This window comes from Lates calcarifer, linkage group LG23 (genome assembly GCF_001640805.2).
Source record: "Lates calcarifer isolate ASB-BC8 linkage group LG23, TLL_Latcal_v3, whole genome shotgun sequence".
NCBI classification, from domain to species: Eukaryota; Metazoa; Chordata; class Actinopteri; family Centropomidae; genus Lates; species Lates calcarifer.
Window position 1 is genome coordinate 5,917,073 of NC_066855.1, and position 20,856 is coordinate 5,937,928.

The 20,856-nt window shown below is 42.3% G+C and overlaps 1 protein-coding gene across 1 annotated transcript in view; it reads right to left on the reverse strand.

Moving 5' to 3' along the window:
- Positions 1-693: 693 nt before the first annotated feature.
- The window catches only part of LOC108876461 (glutamate receptor ionotropic, NMDA 2C-like), a 50,661-nt gene continuing 30,498 nt past the window's right edge, over positions 694-20,856 (reverse strand). The window contains 10 exon segments of the mRNA XM_018665987.2: positions 694-3,591; positions 4,833-4,964; positions 4,966-5,028; positions 5,030-5,067; positions 6,594-6,781; positions 7,933-8,093; positions 11,805-12,034; positions 13,873-13,998; positions 14,482-14,635; positions 16,355-16,523. Coding sequence (XP_018521503.1) covers positions 2,041-3,591; positions 4,833-4,964; positions 4,966-5,028; positions 5,030-5,067; positions 6,594-6,781; positions 7,933-8,093; positions 11,805-12,034; positions 13,873-13,998; positions 14,482-14,635; positions 16,355-16,523 — 2,812 coding nt within the window. The 3' untranslated portion in view covers positions 694-2,040.

Genomic DNA, 20,856 nt, shown 5'->3' on the forward strand with positions numbered 1-20,856 from the left:
TTTATTCCTTTCTACCTCCTCTTTTTCTGTCCTGTGTTTCAACCCAAAAGTTGGGAAATAAGCTTAGCACCTTAGCACAGATCCAGGCTAGTATTTTTGCTGTTTCCTGTCGTAATGCTAAGCTAAACTAACTAGCAGCTAGCTTATTTACTGCATATTGCATATTTACTGTACAGATAGAGAGTGGTATCAATCTAATCATCTAACTCTTGGCAAGACTGAGTATATTTTCCAAAACGTCAACCTATTCCTTTCAAGGATAGCTTTTTAACCAGGGTTTTATTTAGTTCAGCAAAGGATGTGAATTCCTTCCACCACTGAAAATGACACAATAACACAAACTTAACTAAAACAGACTGATTTTTAAAAGTCAAACACTTACAATGACAGTCTGAGCCTGTCAGTGGCAAAAACAAGCACTTTAGCGGACATACTCTGATGCAGACAAATGCCCACTGGATTACATTGCGGAAGCTGTTAATGGGTGCTGGGCATACCGTTCTTGCTGAGTACTGCACCGATTCCAAAGATTTTTGCCGCTATCAATCATTTACACCACAAACATGAGAAAATAAAGTTTAAAAATATCTAAGTTATCCTTTAAGATAAGCATTTCTCCAATTCTTGATCTGTGTAGAAAGCATGCATGGGCAAAAAGATAAAGGCTCTCTAAAGAAGACACACACATGCATGTTCATCCAAAAAGGCTCTTTAATTGGTCTAAGTGATTAATTACAGGGTGAGGGAGCCAGGTAATATGGATACTAGAATAGCTTTCAATTACCTCATTTAAATTTGATCATTAAACAGTTAGAGGGGATGGGAGAAATAGGGGTGATGAGGGAATATAAAAGAGTGGAAAAGAGAGAGTGATGAAGATCTTAATATAGGCCAACTGATAGAGTTAATACAGTAATAACAAATAGTAAATCAGCAACAGCTTTACAAAAAAAAGAATGTGCCAGAAGTGTAATTAGAAAATTTTAAGAGTGACTATAAATTCTATCATATGTAGAATACATGAATATGACACTAACCAGCCTCAAATAACACATTTTCTCTATATCGATATAATACTTAGAATACAGAATTTATTTATTGTGAGGCCCTGTGTGATGTTGTGCTGTACTGTAGCCTCAAACTGAGACCCAGTGAGGAACAAGAGTCCAAGGTTTAAGACACCTAGTGCTGGTCAATGCTGCCCCAATACTTTCATCACTTTGCAGATTGTGTTCATATGGACTGCTTTCACAAAGTCTCTGCTTCCTCTAACTCATCACTAAATGAATACGTGAAGGGTTTAGCTCCAAAACATTATAAATACTTAAAGAAGTTACCTGAAATTCATTAACAGATGTCTCAAAATGATTATTTCATTCTAGAAAACTGCTGCTCTTCTGTGTCCGGAGTCAAAATGTTTTAATATTTTATGTCTTATTTTGGAATTAAACTCCTCACGTGTATGTTGCAGCTGTCTTCACAGATCTTGCTACAGTGGCTGCTTGTTTTTGGTGGCTGTATTTAAAGAGACAATCCTTTATTCCTCTGCTATTTCTCCCCAGCTGTAAACAGTTCATCTACTCGACAACACTCAAGACTGAATCCCAACCATCCACAATAAAATATACACAACACACACACAGCATGAGAACTCTGGTTACAGTTTAACCATGCGCCAACACCGTGGACTGTAAATCTTAGTGCACATTAAAGCACAGAAAAACACACAAGCATTGTCGTCGGAAAGCAGCGACATAAAACCTGCCAACTCCAGCTTTCCACAGCTTTCTTGAGGATAATTTGATAACAGTGCAGTCTTCTTATCTTACTGTAGCATACATCAAATCGGTCCTAAACTTCTGTCAGATTTGTAGACCCAAACTTCTAGTTTTTACCACACAAAGTACATAGAAAATTAACACTTACTTCAAGTCATAACTTGTCCCTGTTCCATTAATCTAACCACTACAACTGCTCCACAGTGGTCTTGTCCTCTGGAACTCCACAGTATCCATCTTACAAGGTCCTTTTGGTTTCCCATCAGACCTCAGACTCAAGACTGGACACCCGTCGCCAGGGGCGAAGAACGCAGGGGCTCCCTGCAGGCTGCCCCCCCACTCCCTGACATGTCTGGGCCTCTGATCCAGTCTGGGACCCCTGATAGACCCCGTACGCCCCATACAGACTGTCCTGGTACAGCAGTGCCCGCTGTCCCCCGCATCGTCCGCCACCACAGGCCAGCAGCTGGCACACTGGGCTGGGGTGGCTGCTGGAGGCCTGGCTATGGTGCTGCAGGTCCAGGGGGCCGTGGTAGAGGGGTAGTCCAGGATATGAGTTCAGGTAGTGGGTGTACTGTCTGCTGAGCAAGCTGGTGGCTCTCCGTACCATCCCCCGTCCTAACCCAGTCCCATGTCGCACTGCTTCTCCATATGTGGGGAGGTGGGTGGAGTGGGAGTAACGCAGCCTCTGGCCCTTGCGCCCATTGGGCCTCCTCTGGTCCTCCCTTATGTGGAGGTAGGCCTGGTTCCGTGGGAGGCACAGGTTGTTTCGAAGGTGGGCAGGGTTGTAGGCCTTGGCAGGTGTGGTTGGTGTAAGAATGCATGGGAACAGGTCTGGCAGGGTGGAAGGTGATTGGCTGGACAGGGATGACTGGGATTCGTCGAGCTGGCGGATCTGCTCGCTGCCCCAAGTCGCTTTAAGGAAGGAGGGGCGGCGGTGCCTGCGTCTTCCTCTTAGCACGAGGTCCTCTGGTGGCCAGGAGCTGTAGTTCTCTACCGGAGGACCCATAACTTCCCCTGAGTAGATGCTGTCAACACTGGGGGCAGAGATGTGGTTGTCTTGGAGGTGGTTGGCTTTCAGCTCACTCAGACAGATGGGACTTCTGTCACCCTTTTCCTGGTCCCCGTGTTTTCTCCTCTCTACGTCCCCGTCGTCACACTGGAAACTCTTGGACCTCCTTTTCCGTCGGCAGAAGCCGGCTTGGTTCTGGTTTTGAGGTGAGGAGACCGGGTGAGAGGCATAGATGTCAGGTAGTTGGAGATCAGTGTAGGGGATGAAGGGTGAGTGAGGATGGGTGTCTACATAGAGTCTCCCGGTGGTCTGGTAGTGGTGTGGGTGCTGATGAGGGAGCGGCTCACCCACAGCCAGGTGGGGGCTGCTGAGGCTGGACACAGGAAGTGGACGGTCATACAGACATGAAGTAGAGCGAGTTGGCAGCGTGTAGCGGAGTGGTGTGGGCCTGGTCACACCCCTGTGCTGTTTCAGAGAGGTAACGGCAGTCAGAGGTGGGGTCAGGGAGCGTTGGGGGAGGGTGGAGTGATTCTCTGTAACATAAGCAAAGCCTCCAGGCATGGCCTCTGTGGCAATTTGTGGAACACGAACAGGCAAACTGCCGCCATGACGGCTCAACTGCTCTATGGTCTTTGTGGCGTTGTCCAGGGAGCTCTCAACATTGGCAGTGGAGACCAGGTCTTTGGCAGTGCGAAGCATCTTGAGCATGTTTGCTTGAGCGTAGTTGGAGGTCAGGTCAGGTTTGGCCAGACCAGATGAACGCCCAGGATCCTCCACTCCATTGAAACAACTGTAAATACCCTGGAGGAGATGGAGATTCACAAAGAATATAAGAGATAAGAGACAGGTTAGGAGAAGTGTGAGTCAGCTAATTATTTGTGATTAAATCAATAGTTAGCCACAAACAGTTTAACCTTGAATCAACCTAGTGGTCCTCAGGGGATGATTTCACAGACGAGATTTCCAAGCAATTTGTGCGTGTCAAAGTGACGATCCACCTTCTAACCAATAAAAACCCCGCTGGCAGTAAAATAAAAAAAAATAAAAAAAAACTGATTTCATTAATATCTCATTTTATCACTGAGGCAAGACTTAGTCACAAATTCATTATGCATTCTCCCGGGACTCAAAGAAAAACAGTTTAAGCTGAGAGGATTGCCCCAATAAACGCACATGGACACACACACCAAAAGTCCCCTGCAGAACAAACCGTCTCTGACTGCATGGACAAACAGAGCCAAATCCCATGACTGCTTTCTGCTTGCAGTTGGCTGAACGATCCTGAAAGAGCCAAATTTAATTTGGCCCTTGGGGCCGCCCCGTACGGATTAATGATCAGATCGTCATTTAGCCGTTAATCTGATAAAACCCAGATTCAGGCACAATGGTGTAATTACACAGTAGAGGAGCACAGAGGCTGGTGTCCGTAGACATTTCCTTGGCTGTAACTTCCGGCTGTAACTTCAGCTTTTTGCTTCAATAACCACATTCCCAAACAACAGCATCAACAAACTGGGTACTGATTTAAGCTAACTGCAAATGAACATTAAGCAATCAAAGTTAAACGCTGAGTAAACAGCAAAATTAACACTGCTTTTCTTTCTTTTTTATCTCTCCTCTCTCCCCTCCCCTCTAGTAAGAATGCAATGCTATTTTGGCTAATTTTATAATGAGTTGCAAGGATACCATGTAATTACATGCAAATACACATCCATTTGCACCAATTTATCATCACACAAATGCCACTTCATGTAAAATAGCATATTAAATGGAAAAAAGCAACCAACCAGCCACTTAAAGTCAAAATAATCAGCCAATCATTCAATCACTCAACCAAGCTGTTACTCAGCTAATCTAATTACAGCCAGCCAATCAGACACTTAACTAAATAATCAATGTAAAAATCAGTGAAACAAACTCTTTACACCACTTCCATAAACTAAGCAATCAGTAATCAGTACAACCAGGGATTCACAAATAACAAACAACCCCCTCTCCAAAAAAAAAACCTATCAATCAGTGGACTAATTTGCAAATCTCACCCTGCTGATGGCCAAAAGGAAGTCAAGTTTGTGAGACTTGTGGAGGGAGTGTCGTAGTTTCCAGTAGAGCAGGTGTTCCCAGGCAAAGACCAGCAGGCTGAGGCCCATGGCCACTAGCAGCATATAGAAGACAGCCCGCCATGTTGTCGATGTCCAGCTTGCTGCTCATCACTTCATTCTTCTCGTTCTGGCAGATGACCTGATAACCACACTGTCTCCAAGCGCTGGGTGTCTCCTGTACGGACAGAGTTTTGAGGGAGGAGAAAGGGACAGAAAAGGGGAAGGTTTGAGCAGAAACAGTGAATGTTAGAAGATTTGACAGAGAAAAGAAGAGAAGCTCACAACATCCTGAAGATAACCACTCCTATATAACATCTCATTTGTTTTGGATGTGTCGGTGCATCAGAGTCCTGATATTCGGTGCCAAAGTCAAAGCAGCGGTTGAAGTCTGTGATCCACAGACATCAGCAGACACTTGGTATTTTCTTGGGTAATGCTCTACCAGGCCTGTATGACAGCCACTTTCACTTATAACTTCTTTTACAGGCATTGTCTCCATTTAATCTGCATTAATGTCATGTAGGAGTTGATTTCCAGTTTCTAACTTGTACCTTGTCAAAATCCAAGCCATAATTATGACTGGGAAACTCTGCTGTAACTAAAATGGCACTACATAATATGAGAGTGCCTGAAAAATCTAAGTAAATGGATGTGTCCATGATTATTCAAGACAACCAAAAGCTAATTTAATGGATATAGTGCTATAATGACCTTTCACAGACGCTTCATTAGACATTTATATCACATGTGTGATTTATTTGCAAACTTTTCCACTGCACTTCGTCGCATTTTGCTGTTGTTGATAAACCAATTTTTCCACCTCAGCCAAGCTTTGCAATATTTGGATACCTTTCTAACTTCTTTGATCTATTCAAGTGATCCCAAATGCCCCACTTATCTCTTTCCATGTGTTCGAATGGTGCCGCATCAAAAACATGGGGTCTCAGGCTGTTTATATTAGTCTGTTTCAAATCCAGGAGAGCAGTGATCCTCCTTATATTATATGGCTGCAGAATATATGTATACAGTGATTTTATCTTCTTTTTTTCTTTGTTGGGGTAAATGCATTTCACCATGCTGACAATGCACCTTTTGAATGAGAAGAATTTACAGGGCTTAAACACATCTCCATCAGCTATCATTGCCACCTTAGCTACTCCTCCAGGCCTCTGAACAGGTGGCCACCTCTTGAGCTGCGTTCTCCCTAGCGGGCTCAGGGGAGCACGGCCCATTTTATCACTCAGTTACCATATGTTGACTATAAACTCACTATTTATTACATCATCATGGAAAGCTCAGGGTGAGTGCAAATGTGTGTGTGGGGTGGTCTTAAGCTCTCAGAGGAGGGAGGATATTAACTCCACACCGGTAGCCGTCATGGTGAGTGTATTTGTGGGTATGTGTAGGTAGGTAGGGTATGTGTTTGTGTGTGTGTGGTGTGGGTGTGGGTGTGTGTGTCATGGAGATAATCAGGTCCCTAACACTCCCTGCCGTTCTGCAGGATATTAACTCTTCCCTGTAAGCCCACTTCCCTGCTGATGCAGCACACATGAAACCGGTTTGATGCCAATTCCATGGCTCACATACAGTGTTCCAGTGTGACAGAAATAAATACAACAGATAAAACAAAGTAAAGTGTGCAAGTGTGTGTTCAGACGTTGGTTGTGCACTGTAATACATAAGGTGTGGATCAGCACCCACCGTCTCCAAGGAACTGCAACAGCGCCAGGTCAATATGCCTTTTCCAGCGGGAGTCCTTCTGCAGGGCGATGCCGTATCCTGTGGTGGCAAACACTTTCCCACTCCCAATGGTCACCAGCTTGCAGCCCTCATCTTTCCCAGCCATGTAGTTCAAAACAGCAGCATCGTAGATGAAGGCATCCAGCTTCCTGCATGCAAAGTAATTACCTCCATCTAAGAGAAGGCTTGGATCTTTCGAAGCTTAATAAGTTCTTACATGCAAACTCATCAAAAGTTTTATCCCAGTCTATATTTTACTTTGTTGCTAATCCCTTTCAAAAGCATTGTATGGGCCTTTACATTTTTTCTGCCAGGGCTACCTTTGCTTTCACTTAATTTCAGAAACAATCTGCTTGCTGAGACTTGAAACACTTGAGATTGGTAATCCATCATCAGAGACCCCTGTTTACACCAACCAGGAAGAATTTGAAAAAGTTCCTGGCAACGTCACTGCTATCTCGGTAATTTGCCATTTACCATTTTCACCACCTTAGTTTAAAATGTTAGCATGCTAACATTTGCTGAAGCTGAGGGGAATGTCATTATTAGTTTGGCAAATATTTGGTCATAAAACAAAGTACGGGACAAACCTTGTGCTAATTCATCTTGATATTTCACTGGCTAAATGAAATATGAAAACTCTGACTTGCTGCTGGCATTAGATGAAAAGTTAGGGGACCACGAAGTCATTGTAATTCATCAGCAGCATGGACACATGAACCAAAACTAATGGTAATGTATCAAATATTTGATGAGACATTTCACTGAAAACAAAAATTTTCAACCTCATGGTGGCACTAGAGGGAAAGTCACAGGATCAGCAAAGTCAGTAGAGTTCATCTGCTGGTGACCATGAATGCCTTTTACCAAGTTTTATAACAATCAACCCACTGATGTTGCCATCCCAAGGGCAACACTGATTCATCACACTGATGGATTAATCAATCCAGACAAGTTTCAAGTCTCTGAAAGTTACTCACTGTAACTGGGAAATCAATCCAAAAAGTACAAGTTACACATGAGTTGTTTTGAGCTTGTTCTTTGTGAAGATGGGATGTTTGACAGCACTTTTCTATACAAATTAAGCTCTGTTACACATTTTTTCATCTAAAAATACACCCATCATTTTGGCCTAATTCACAAATAGGTGCTACAACACAAAGAGCATCAAATCTCTGCTGTATCACCCAAATTATGATCATTATTACTGTGGTGTCTCATGTCTTCACTGGCAGGAGGATCAGTTAAATATAACCCCCTGTATAATTGTGTTATATAGTCAATTTAAGTAAAACTGTACCCGGTTTTGAGGCTTTCTAGAGCTTCCTCCACCCCCTTCTGGTTGTATTTCATCATGTGTGTGTGCATGTCGGGATAGTTGCTGCGGATGTTCCTTTCTGTGCTCCCGTTTGGGACCGTCCCGAAGCGAAAAGGAGGGTAATGCTCATGTGGTTTCTGGAACTGTAGGAAGATAGGGGAGCGTGAGAGGAAAGGGAAGGGGGGGAGAAGATACAAGAGATGAGAAGAGGGAGACAAGAGAGTAGAGGGAAGTAAGAGAACAGGAGGTTTAGTAAGGAGATGGGGGGAGAGAGAGAAGGGAGTAGGGAGAAAATGGAAGGAGAAGGGAGAAGCTGAAGGGAGTGAGAGCAGAATGGGGGGATGGGAGAGAACAGAAGGAGACAACAGGAAGAAGAAGGACAGGATAAAAGAAGTGGGAGAAGAGTGATGACAAAGAGGGAGGAAGAAAAGAAAAGAGGGGCAAAAGGGAGAGTTAGGAGATTTTTGAAAAGTGGAAAGTCATAGTAGAAAGGAGAAGGAGTAAAGGGAAGTAAATATCAGTGGGAGGAAAAGTTGGAAAGAGGAAAGAATGGGTAAGACAATGGGTAAGATAGAAATGGGGGAGGGATGAGAGGTGAGCGAGGAAAAGGATTGGCAGCAAGAAAGAGGAGACAAGAGAGGGAAGGAAGTAAGTGGAGAAGAAAAGAAATAGGACAGAGGAGAGAAGATGGGAAAGGAAAGGAAAGAAGAAGACCAGAAAAGGAAAGACAAGAGGAGAGAAGAGCGGAGAGGAGAGGAGAGGAGGAAGAATGATAAAAAAGGAAACAAGGAAAGAAGATGAGTAGAAAGCAAAAGAGAAGAAATTAGAAAAAAGTAGAGGAATGAAAACAAACGAGAGGAAAGAAAAAAGGATTGAGTAAAGAATAAAAGAGGAGAGGAAGGAGAAAAGAGGAGTGGTAAGAAAACATGAGAGGAAAGTAAAGGGAAAGTAAAACAAGAAACAGAAGGGCAGAAATTGTGAGAAGAGGAGAAAAAAGAGGGCAGAGTGAAGAGATGGGGTAGAAGGGAGTAAAGAGGACGAGGGACTACTCAGTTAAATGAAATCCATTTTGAAGTCATTCCATTTTTTTCCCCCCAAAACTAATCTAATCAGCAGCCAAACTCAATAACACTGCATGAATGGACTGGATGCCTCTCGCTCACCTCAATTTGATTAAATCTGATATCAGTCAACACACATCTGTTTGAATGATTTCACTGCCCACAGATGATCCTAATCCAGTTCAATCTGTGCCCGATCGAAGTTCACATTTCACGAGCAGTCGCATAACACAGGATGAAGCAGAAATACGTCTGTTAGAGCTCAATTAGACTGTAAACAGGAAAGGCCTATTCATCTTGGTTACAGCATTGACCTTTTGAGCCAAGCGCAAATGAATGGGCCAATCAAAATGTGAGCGTGTGAGTGGGTGTGTATATACGTGTTACTATAATCACTCTTCACCGGCAACACCGATGGTTTCAGTCTTTTTTTTTATCAGCTGTTCGAACAAAAGCCAACGTCACAGAAATTAGAAATTAGAGGATAGATTCACATTTTTTCAAGTCCATCTTACCGCAGTACTCACGCCTGAATGTACACTGATAGAAGTGATTGGGGACAAAATCCACTGTACTTGTGCACAAAAATGTCTTAAAAAGTTTAGCTGAAACTTAAGCTCTGGCAGCCTGAGTTAGACAAATTAAGAGTGTATATTCATGTTATTATGTTGCTGCTACAGTTCAGCAAGAAAATACTGGCACAAGAAGCAAAAGGCAGAATTTCATATTAAAAATAATGTAACTTTGGGAGCTATCCACTTCATTTATCTGAGACTGCTGAAACCAGAGAAACAATGTCAGCAAGCCGTAACTCTTTCAGTGTACATATGACCATTTCAGTATTGTATTGTAGTTAATAATTCCCATGAAAAAGACCAAAACCGACAATGAATTGATCCTACTAAAAGGCCTGTGTAGCCGAATCCTGATGCAGTATACTGTAACTTATTCATCTGTGTCGCAGATGTCCATCATTCTTTTATTTATTTGTTTTTCTTAATTTGACAGTTGACCTGAGCTGGGCTGGATCCAAATTATATTCAGTCTAATCAGGTTTAGTATGCTCCTGTTGTATTGCTGTGGGTGTTAAGTTTGCGAGCCAGTATATCTGATACCTAAAGGGATCAGCTATCAGCTCTGATTACGTGGTGCATGATGATTAACACGGGAGGAAAAACATGTCTTCTGAGGCGAGAGATGGAGAGTGTGAGCTGTGAGGTTCAGGAAAATGAGATAACTCTTTATTTACAGAAACATTTCCTAATCATTTCCAACATGTTTCCTGTGAGTGATTTTAATTTTGTACAGATTATAGGTAAAATAGAGCTGTCACTTAGTATTCTTTCAGTTAATTAATACTAATCAGGACACAATAATCACTGCCAGCATTTAACAGCATCAATGTAAATGTGCCGAGGTTTGCTCAGCCACTAAATCACACCTCTAGTCCTGTCAAAACTAAAACCTAGCGCATAGAGTCCATCTCAATCAAGGAAAATCCTATTTTCCCTGTAATTGTACCACATGACATCTTTCTTTTGACACTCTTTCCTAGGAAATGATTATGAGTTTATAGCCCCATAAAATAAAGCATTAAAAAATGATGTGTTTTGACAGGGGCAGCAGTGTCAGTGACGGGGTTCTCTCTCCATTTGAATCAGGTCTGACTGAAACAGGTCAGGTTATCCTTGGGTCTTTTCATATCAGGTGTTAATTATCCTAAGGTCCCTTACAGACTGTTTTTTTTTTTTTTTTAATTATCACTATTCATCAGGTTGAGGTAGGTTTTCCCCTGACATTTTTGTGATAAAGGCTGCTGTTTTAGAACTGAGGGCCACAGACAAAAAGTGTGAGAGAAACACATCGTTGCTCATGGTCTTTTAATGGCATTTATTGACCAAGAAGAAAAAAATAGAATAGCACCGGGCTTATCCTTTAAACCTGCGAGATGTGAACCCAGCCAGCCTACGACCTAAACCCGCCTAATCCTCCTGTAGGATCTCAGAATCAAGGGGCAGCTGAGGTTGTGTTGTGTGTTAATTTATATTTGTCTTTTATGCTGTGGGACATCATGCATCTGCATAAAGTTTAATACAGTCAGTTAATATAACCATAGATCACTGAGGTGGCTCGGCTGATCCCTGCCTGGGAGTTGTTTTCGCTATCTGTGAAGAATGAAATGCTTTCTTGTAAAGCTCCTCTGAGGCTCTGTTTTCAGGTTGAATATGTGTGTGTGTCTGAGTCCACACACACATTTAAGTGGTAGAGGAATTCATGGGTGTTGTTTTCCTCTGTGACTTGACTGTTTTTTTTTAATCGTTTGACATTTTGCGATCTTGTTTTAGCAGTGTGAGCGAGACGCAAGATGGAGACAGCACAGGGGGAATATTGATGGACAGACCAAAATACTGACAGGACAAGTCGAGACTCAGACACCATCTGTATTGACAGAGGGCAGTAATTGATTAGTCATTCATGCCTCTGGGCTCCCCACTGATAGGAAAAGGACAGACATGTTCATAACAAAGTCCTTTTACTTGACTTCATCTTAAAGGCTCTCTGCAAGTCTTTTGTCTCTCTTCCGTTCATGGTTTGTTAGTCGATGCAGATTGATGAATAGAGAACAGAGGAGATGATGCGGCATAAGCACAAAGACGTGGTTTTCTCCGTATCGCACAACTCCACAAACACATCCTGCTCTCTGTGTGGCTAAGTGAACTCTCAATAACGGTCCTGCCTCATAATCACTCTGAGGTTATTCCAAGTGAAGCTCTTGTCTGTTCAGTCTCTTACCTTCTTGTCAGAAAGCCCAGACACTGTGTCGATATATTGCTCCTGGATCATGAAGGCAGCCAGGTTGGCAGTATAGGAAGCCAAGAAGATGACAGCAAAAAAGGCCCAGACCAGGACCATGATCTTACTGGTTGTTCCTTTTGGGTTTTCAATGGGGACCGAGTTGTTGAAGACAATGCCCCACAAGAGCCACACTGACTTCCCAATGGTGAACGTTGGACCACCAGGAGCTGAGGAAACACAGGGATGAGAGAGAGTCAGAGAACCACTATAACCCAGCATCTCAAGATGCACTCAAGATACAAACTAACTGGTGCTCTTGAGTGCCCCTTTGCTTCTACCCCAATGGAATGGAAATTAATTTGTAGTGCTCAAAGCTTTCAACATCTCTTTACAACATCTTACTATTTTTATTTTAGGGCACTTTCGGCAGGACCATAGATAGACAACGTTAGTGGCTTCTGTGAAAAATCACCACTGTAAAATTAATAGTGTCCTCTGATCCAACAATACTGCAGTTAATGTCTTACCAGAGACCCCCATGTTTGTACACAAGCCCGAAATAATGTACCTAAAATAAAAAGGTTACTGTTCTTCAACCTTTTTATATCAGTCACAGCCTTGGTCTCCTTTGAACAATAACTCATAAAATATTACAACCAAAGAGTAAGAATGAGTACAAGACATACTGAAACAAAGTTACAGAGGCACAAACATGCTAAAAATGTTTTTTTAGCCTGTGGTAGAACCTTTTCTGTGGAAAACAGTCTGAACCAATTCTATCTCACCAGTTGTTGCAGTGATAAAAGGATAAAATGTTTTTCACAGATAGAATCAGGAGACTTAGAGCTTTCAAAATATGTATAATTTGTCAAGATTGTGTGAAGATTGAGTCCAGCACCGACTAAAACACACCTAAAGTAGCACCATGTCCCCACAGGTGAAACAGTGTATTTTGAAAGGATCATCCAGGGTAAGATTTTATTGTCATGGTAACAAAAAAAAGAAACCAATGGTGACTTTCACACACTTTTCTCCTGATGGACAAGCACCATAATTCCTACAAGTGCTAGAGGACTTTGTCAATTGAACAAAAATATATGTCATTATCGGGCATTTGCTGAAATAACTGATGCAGTTGCAGTTGTTTTCCTTGGAAGGACAGCCACATTTTCACAGGGACTATCATACCTGAATCCTTGAAATAAAACCAAAACTCTTGGCATAGCTAAACACCACCAGAGAAAGTAAGAAACTCCAGCAACACTAGCAGTATAAATAACAACTTTATTGTCAGACCAACTCGTCTCAGCTTGTGGTTTTTGTCAGGGTTGGACAATAAAGCCGTTCTTTGTACAACCCGATTTTTGTTTACACAGTCTCTCATCAAATATAATATGTCTGCTGTTCACCATATAAGTATTCATGAGCTATCTCATGCCCTGGCCATCTCACGTCCTTCTGCAAACTTCCAAACAACAGAACAATTTCACAGCCTCGGCCCGTTTCCATCGCTCTATGCCACTGTTGTTCATGTGCAACAGCGGAGGGTGCCACCGCCATCAATCACACTTCGATTAGCGCAGCGACGAATGCTAATTAAAACAGGAAAATGACCTTTCGGACCTGGAGACAAGGCACGCTCTGTCAGCACTGCATTCTGGGATTGATTAGCCCTCTCCCCAAAAATCCTGTTGGGCAACTCTTAACATTGCAGGACGTTAACATTGAGGCTGGATTTAGCGGCTTCCTCACAGGCTTACTGTGAAAATGCTTTGTAAGATGCAAATTAAGTACATTTTAATATGGATCTATTTTTTTTTACATCTCTGGATATTTTTAGATGAATTCAAATAACTACATGCACAACCGACACTGTAAAAGTAAGATTAACAAAATATGACATACATGGGAATCTGTAGGATAAATGTGGACTTTATTAGGCTTTTTCTCTTGTTTAACTCTGCTGTGACGATTCTGTTGTGAGCACTCACTCCTACATCCTCCGCTGTACTCAGGAGGAAGAATTTCCACCAGTAAAAATGAAACAAAGAGGTGTAAAACTCACCTTTGGCGCTCACCAAACTGCGATTGTAGCCAACTGGGCTGAAGTACTCAAACACAAAAACTGTCACCGCCACAACGGTCAGGCACATCACAAACATCATGACCCAAACTGCTGGGCTGTAGGGCTCTGAAGGAGGAGGAGAAGTGAGGGAACAAACATGAAGGATTAAAGTAAGTCTCTTTTATACTTCCTGCTTCTAAACCTCAGTCTGTGATGGAGGTCGCCATGTGTGGTAGGAGGATAGCAGAAGGGAGAACGGAGAAACGACTGATGTGAAAATGAGAGGGGAGGAATGCACTGCCTGGGATTTTGTGCTGAATTTTGTTGTTTGGGGTTTGGAAAAGGGATTTAGGTGTGTGTGCCGTACGTAAGGGGATTTAGTTGTAGGCTACAGTTATCAGCGGGATAAAAGCTTAATGGGAAGTTTCCTGAAGCGTCTGCAGAGACAGAACTCATTTAAGTAGGCCATCCTGGGAGAAAGCAGTGAAAGGGAATGTGGAAGCAACATGGCTGACACATACTGTAAATAACACTCCAGGATAACGGCCAGTTTGAATTAACACAATCATACTGAAATGGATGTAGAAGAAGCAGCTGGTTTTTTCTTACCAAGAAAGGCAGATGGGGAAACTGTCCCGTTGCTGCGGGCCACCATGACGCTGATGCCTGTCTCAACAAACGGCACTGAGAAGTCGATAATTTCTGAACGCTCCTCATTTATAGTGAGGGAGCCAATGGCCATGTCAGCTCGTCTGTACACAACCTGAGAGAAGAAAGACAGAGTAAATAAAGTAAAGCATTGTAGAGACACTGTGAGGCATTGGCAGTGGTCAGGAGTGTAAAAACATGTCCTTTTCTTGTATTTATTCTGTCGTGTACCAGACTATTTTTGGTTGTTGGTAAAAGAAACCTGAATGGGTATCAAAACCTCCTGAACAATCCTTTCTGAACATTGAAACGGCAATGCAGCAAACACTGTTTACAGTAAGGTGTGACTCAAATAATGGCTGTCTGCTGAGATAAAGGAAAGAAATATTTGTCACATCATCTGAGCATCCAGGAAGAGAGAATGCTGCATCTCAGGAGTGCTCATATTCAAGGTAGCTTTTCTAAGAAACAGGAATTTTGTGGAGAGAAATCTTTTTCTTCACAAATGTAGCACACACGCATACACACACACACACACACACACACACAGATACAGAGCCAGAGCAAAGCGCCTTCAGGCACAGAAACACAAGCAAGGATTCTCTCCTGAGGAACACCTGTTTGGGGTATTTCACATTCAGATGCAGCTGTGTTTGATGTGGCTTGGTGTATGGGAGAAAAGTGTGTGTTAGCTCCATATGTATATGCATGACCTCACACCAGTGACCTAGATAAATCCCCTTCAAAGAATCAAAGAAACACTCTGGCCAAGTAACTCTCATTTCTATCATCCATCAACTGTACTGTAGTGCAGAGATGGGGAGTCACTACAGTCCTTGAGTACTGCTTTGAGGTAGTTACACCACTACATCTGTGTGACACTTGTTACTAATTTCAAAATTTAGACTTTTCAGTCTTCAAAACAACCTTATTTCAGTTTCATGACACAATGTATGTTAGCCATTATCTAAAGAGTTGTATGAACTGTTCTAAGCATGTAGAGAACATGTAATGTTTTTGTCTGGCCTAAATGCACAAAAATTAATTCTGCTCTCACTTGATGGGGACTTGTGCTTCAAAGCTAAAGTTGAAAGCTGGTGCAGTGAAATTAAACTAATACTGAGGGGATTTGGTAGCAGCTGTTTCTGTTGTTATTTAGTGAGGAGTTTAAATTTCATCAGTTTTATTTCATTGTTTCTTTAATGTCATTTAGATGTTAAAGCTGCTCTAAATTATATTTTTAAGCTAACAGTGGGTAACAGATGAGTGTGTAACGTGAGAGGGGTTGCATAAGTGACAAACCCTCAGAGAATTATCTCTGAGTCTTTCAGCTCATTGTTTTGGTTTTATGGCCCACAGATTTACCGTTTTCATTCCCTAATCAACCTTGTTTCCAGATGCAGCTGACGGCTGTTTTCAGCAAAAAAAAAAAAAAAAAAAAAGTTTAGACAAAGTTAGAGACTAGCTTGTGAACGCAGGAAATAAAGGGAGCAAATATTGCACTTTATTCATCAGATACTTAGAAACATGACTCCAAATGAATGTTCTCTGTGTCTGCTGGAAGTGTAAATAACTGTTTGTTGACACATTCACCATGATAACTGCAACAAGTGGTTTTGGTGGTATTGAACATACTACAAACAAATACCTTAGCTTTAGTGTAATCAGGGCATGCCATAGCCCATAGCTACATTTATTTTAGTCATACTTAAGAACTATTTAAAACACCTTGCTCTAATAACTGTAGAAGGCCACTAGGTGACTCAGCACAGCTACACCAGCTGCTGCATTCAGGGATTTATCCTTCCTTAAATAACTCAGCCCTCATTCTCACCTCCCCAATCATGCCGTTCCAAACCCCACGGACCAGCTTGCCATGTTTTCCGTTGGTGACCAGGTAGAGGTCGTAGGAGAACTTGATGGTGCGGGACAGCTTCTTCAGGATGTCTATGCAGAAGCCCTTGCAGCACAGTTTGGTGTAGGACTCTGAGTGGCCGATAATACTGTGAGAAGGATGGGAAAAAGCAGAGTCAGAGTTTGGTTTCAGCATCTTGCGATCAAAAACACCCCCCTCCGGCACCTGGGGACTGTTTCTAGCTTTAGCTATGGTGACTAAAGCTGTTGTTTTACCTTGTTTCAGGGGGCGAGTACTAAATAGTCGTGGGATCTCAGACTGACAGTGGCCATCGTCTACAACAGCAGAGTGAAGGGCAGGCGATGGCTGGTTCATTAGCTAAAATCAATGTCTGTTAACAAGGTGTCTTTCAGAGAGACAGAGAAGACAACTAGAAATTGCAAATGCACACACACAGACACACACACACTCACACACACACACACACAGGTGGTGTGACAGGGCCCACGGTGAGTGGCTGAATGACTGTGATGGCCTCTAATCAAAGACCATTAAGGTGTGTAGCATCTGAGGGACACACTCGCTTCCTCTGTGTGGCCTCGCTACTTAATGGGGTGTAGAAAAAGAAAGCAGAAGGATGGGAAATGGTGAAAAATAATAGAATAAAAAGCAATAGAGAACAGCTAAAAGAGACAGTGGACAATGAATGTTAAAGGCAGACAGACTGAAAATGAAGTTTTTTTCCCCTTTCTTCATCTATCTAGCTGCCAAAGTGAAGGCCTAAGATCTAGGAGGGCTGAGTCACAGTGCGTGTGTGTGTGTGTGTGTGTGATTGAGATAACCTCAGCATGTCAATGAGTCAGCATAAGAGCTGGAGAACGATAAAGACAGCATGTGACTTAGTAAATGAGCAAGAGACTGAATGAAAAAAAAAGTCAAGCAGGTAATTAACATTCAAGTTGATTGTTTTCAGTGTAAGTGTAAGCCCTCATTTTAGACAAATTTTAAGTGTTTTCGAAAGGCTCGCTTCTTTCACGGGAGTCAATAGCTCTGATAAATGCAGCGTTAATTAATTGCTGCAGGAGCTGGCCACCTGTCGTCATTATACACACTCCACTAACAATGCACACACACACCACACACAAACACACTTAAACTGGGCTGACAAACACATGCACGCATACAGTACAGGATCCTCTGAGGATTAGCAGCAGTTGTGTTGTGCAGTGTGTTCTCCACAAAATGCCCAGAAACTAGTGTAGTGTGGAGGAAAGCACCATGAGGGAGTTGGACCAGAGAGTGTGAGAGAGGACGATCCTCTGGTGAACGGCAAGACAGGAAACACAAGGCGGATAACCAGACGAGGCCTGACAGAGCAGCGACTTCAGTTTGGAGGAAAAGGAGGGCAAGACCAAAGGGGGGCAGATGGAGGAGGAGAAAGAGGTTATTTGAAATTACTGCCACTGTGATCACAAAGGAATGACAATTACTGCAGCCACATGAGGGCTTTGTCACATAAAATATGTCGTTTTGGGGTTCTTGCAGAAACAACTCACACTGTTGTTTTTCTTGGGAGGACAGTCTATTAATTAGGCTGGCTACTAATGTGATATAAGGCCTGGCTCGCAGTCAGGACTCCAGTTCATCCCAAAGGTGTTTGATGTCAGACCAATCAGATTCCCTCATAACAAATCTGTTAAAGCCAAACTGATGCCACAAAAATATATCATTGTATGATGTAGCATTGATATTTGCCTTAATTAAAGTAATTAGGAAATAATGACAAACACCTGCAGACCACCAGAACACCTGTGTGTATGTGCACAACACAGAATCTCTCTTATTTCTTTTTGCAATGCCAAATGTTCTCTGCCAGTGCAGGAAGTAGTATTCCTTTTATGTAGTGATGGGGGGGGGGAATTAGGATGCAGCTTACTAGTTTTTGCTTTTTTAAAACTTAACCATGGCCAGATCCTAGCCATAAGTCCTCCATAGCATCTGTCTTTCCTAACCTGAACCATAGATGGCATGTGCAGATATTGTAGGCTTGGGATAAGACATGTGTCCAATGTTCGTAATCACGCACTGCTCCCGCTTTCTCCGCGCACAGCAAAACTATGTAGCGCATAAAATTGCGACAGTGTGCACATCTGATGTTGCTCACAGTGGTCCAAGGAATTCTCAGGCAGTTTCAGGGAAATATAGTATATTCTACTTACAATAATAAGAAACCTAGGAAAGCTGCAAATCCTCACATTTGTGATGTTGGAAATCAAGTGTTTTGGATTTTTGCTGATTAAATTACTTAAACAATGAACAATTATCATAAATCTTGGTGATTAATTTTCTTTCAAACTAATTATCATTACATTATAAGCTAATTGTCCCAGCCCTGGTTTACATTTACCATCTGCTCATTTCACCTCATGCTATACGGTACATTATAACGGTACGGTACATTATCACGTAACCCAAGTTGGATTTTAGTGTGGAATTCCTGCTCTTAATCAGCTCAGCTTTCTGGCAAAAGAAGCCATCATCTGTCCAAAGAAAGGGTTTTTAATGAGTAAGACAAAAAGTTTTAATCATACTAAACATCTGCTCTGCGGGGAAGCTGCTCAGACCACACAGCAAGATTAACTGATTTATATAGCAGCAGTCGTCTCCCCCCTTTCTGTTTCCCTCTCCCATTTTATTGGTTGCCATCCAAATGGGACATGCCAGCCAGAGAGAAATGGTGAAAGAGAGGCAGAAAGAGGGTAGGATGGAACAACATTGTCCCATGCTATGACAGATGTTCCCATGTTGGACAGATAAATCTTCTTTACTGGCAATCAATGTGCCATCGCCCCCAACAAGAACCGTTACATATCTCTCTCTATAATTAATGTGCCATGGTCAGCTCTGCAATCTGCATAACTGATACATACCCATACATACACATACACACACACACAGGTTATTGTGTATTGTGAGGACACACGTTTTAACTGCAGGTCGGCCAGGGTTGCACGTCCCATCTTTGACAACTTTTAAAGGAAAATTACAGAAACAGTTTTGCAGTACAATTATGAAAAAAGACCTGAAATAAAAAAAAATATTTCTTTGTTGTTTTTTCTAAATTACTAGATACAGTGACCTAGTCTCAGAGACTACTGTGGAATCTGTGACTACCAGCAAAGATTTTTTTCCTTGGTGTATACCAGATGCAGACCTGAGTATTAGCAGGGTCTAAAAAGGATCTACGACCTCCCAGGTTGGGATGGACAGCTATTTGATTGGACCTGGCACTAATATCTGTAAATAAAGTTTTGTGTGTGTGTGTGTCCGTCCCACTGGGTGTGGCTTCCCAATTTTTCTGCACACCTGCTGCTCATCACCTGATCAAGGCTTCAACCAGCTGCAGCATTTAAACCTGAGCTCAGTCCTCTACTCTTTGCTACTTTGTTCAGTCAACTCCAGTGGTTAACACTATGGCCAAGCTTTCAGGGATTTTTTTCATGCTCTTACCAATTTTCTGTGCATGTTCTTTGCTCCTGTCCCTCAGATCAAGTTCACCTGCCTCACCTTTTGTTTGCCACTTCCAGCTTTGTGCCTGTCTTGTGTCTGCCAATTCTGTAAAGTCTCCCAGCCAGCTCTGCCCAGTCTGACCCAGTCCTGTCCTCAGCCAGCTCCACCATTTACTCCCTCTCTACCTTTACTCCCTTGATAGATGAAAACCTCAGCTGCAATAAAACTTTTAAACTGTGTATCGCCTCAATCCATATACTCCTATTCCTTTAAAATAAAACATACCCAAGGCTGTTTTGACAAGTATTTGGGCTTTAAGACACTTCACTACCATAACAGACCAAACGGATACACACATGTAACTTGCATGTGTATGTGCCTCTAGATTTATTTGCTGCATATTTTAAGAATGTGGGTCAACAGCCAAATGTTCTAAAAGTTAGATTTTTCCCTAAATACAGACTACAATGGGATGCAGTTTACCTTCTTTTCAGTGTCAGAATGAAGCAAGACTGAAGCAGTTATCTTATGTCTGATTTTCAAATATGCCATTCCCAAAACATTTGTGTCAATATGTAACTGTATCAATAATTTATCTACAGAAAAAGAAACATGTTTAGGGCTAATATTGTAGAAAATGGAGTTGGCTCTACAATTGGTATCGTCCTGCTCTTTGGTGAGCTCCCTGCTGCAGGTAAACAACATAACAGTATGAATACATAGTAACATGATCAATAACAGACAGAGAGAAAATCCTCCTGTGAGAATTAAAGTTAGAAATAACGAACCACTAGAGTGAAAAGAAGTGTTAGCAGTAGGTGAAGTTTGGGGTGAGAAAGTCTTTTGCCAACAGCAACAGCAAGAACATCAGCACACAGAAAAGATGTGTCTGTGTGTGTGTGTGCGTGCAAAGACCTTTAAATAAATTACCAAAACAGTGTGTTGACACGCGGTGGGTGTGGCAGGTTGTC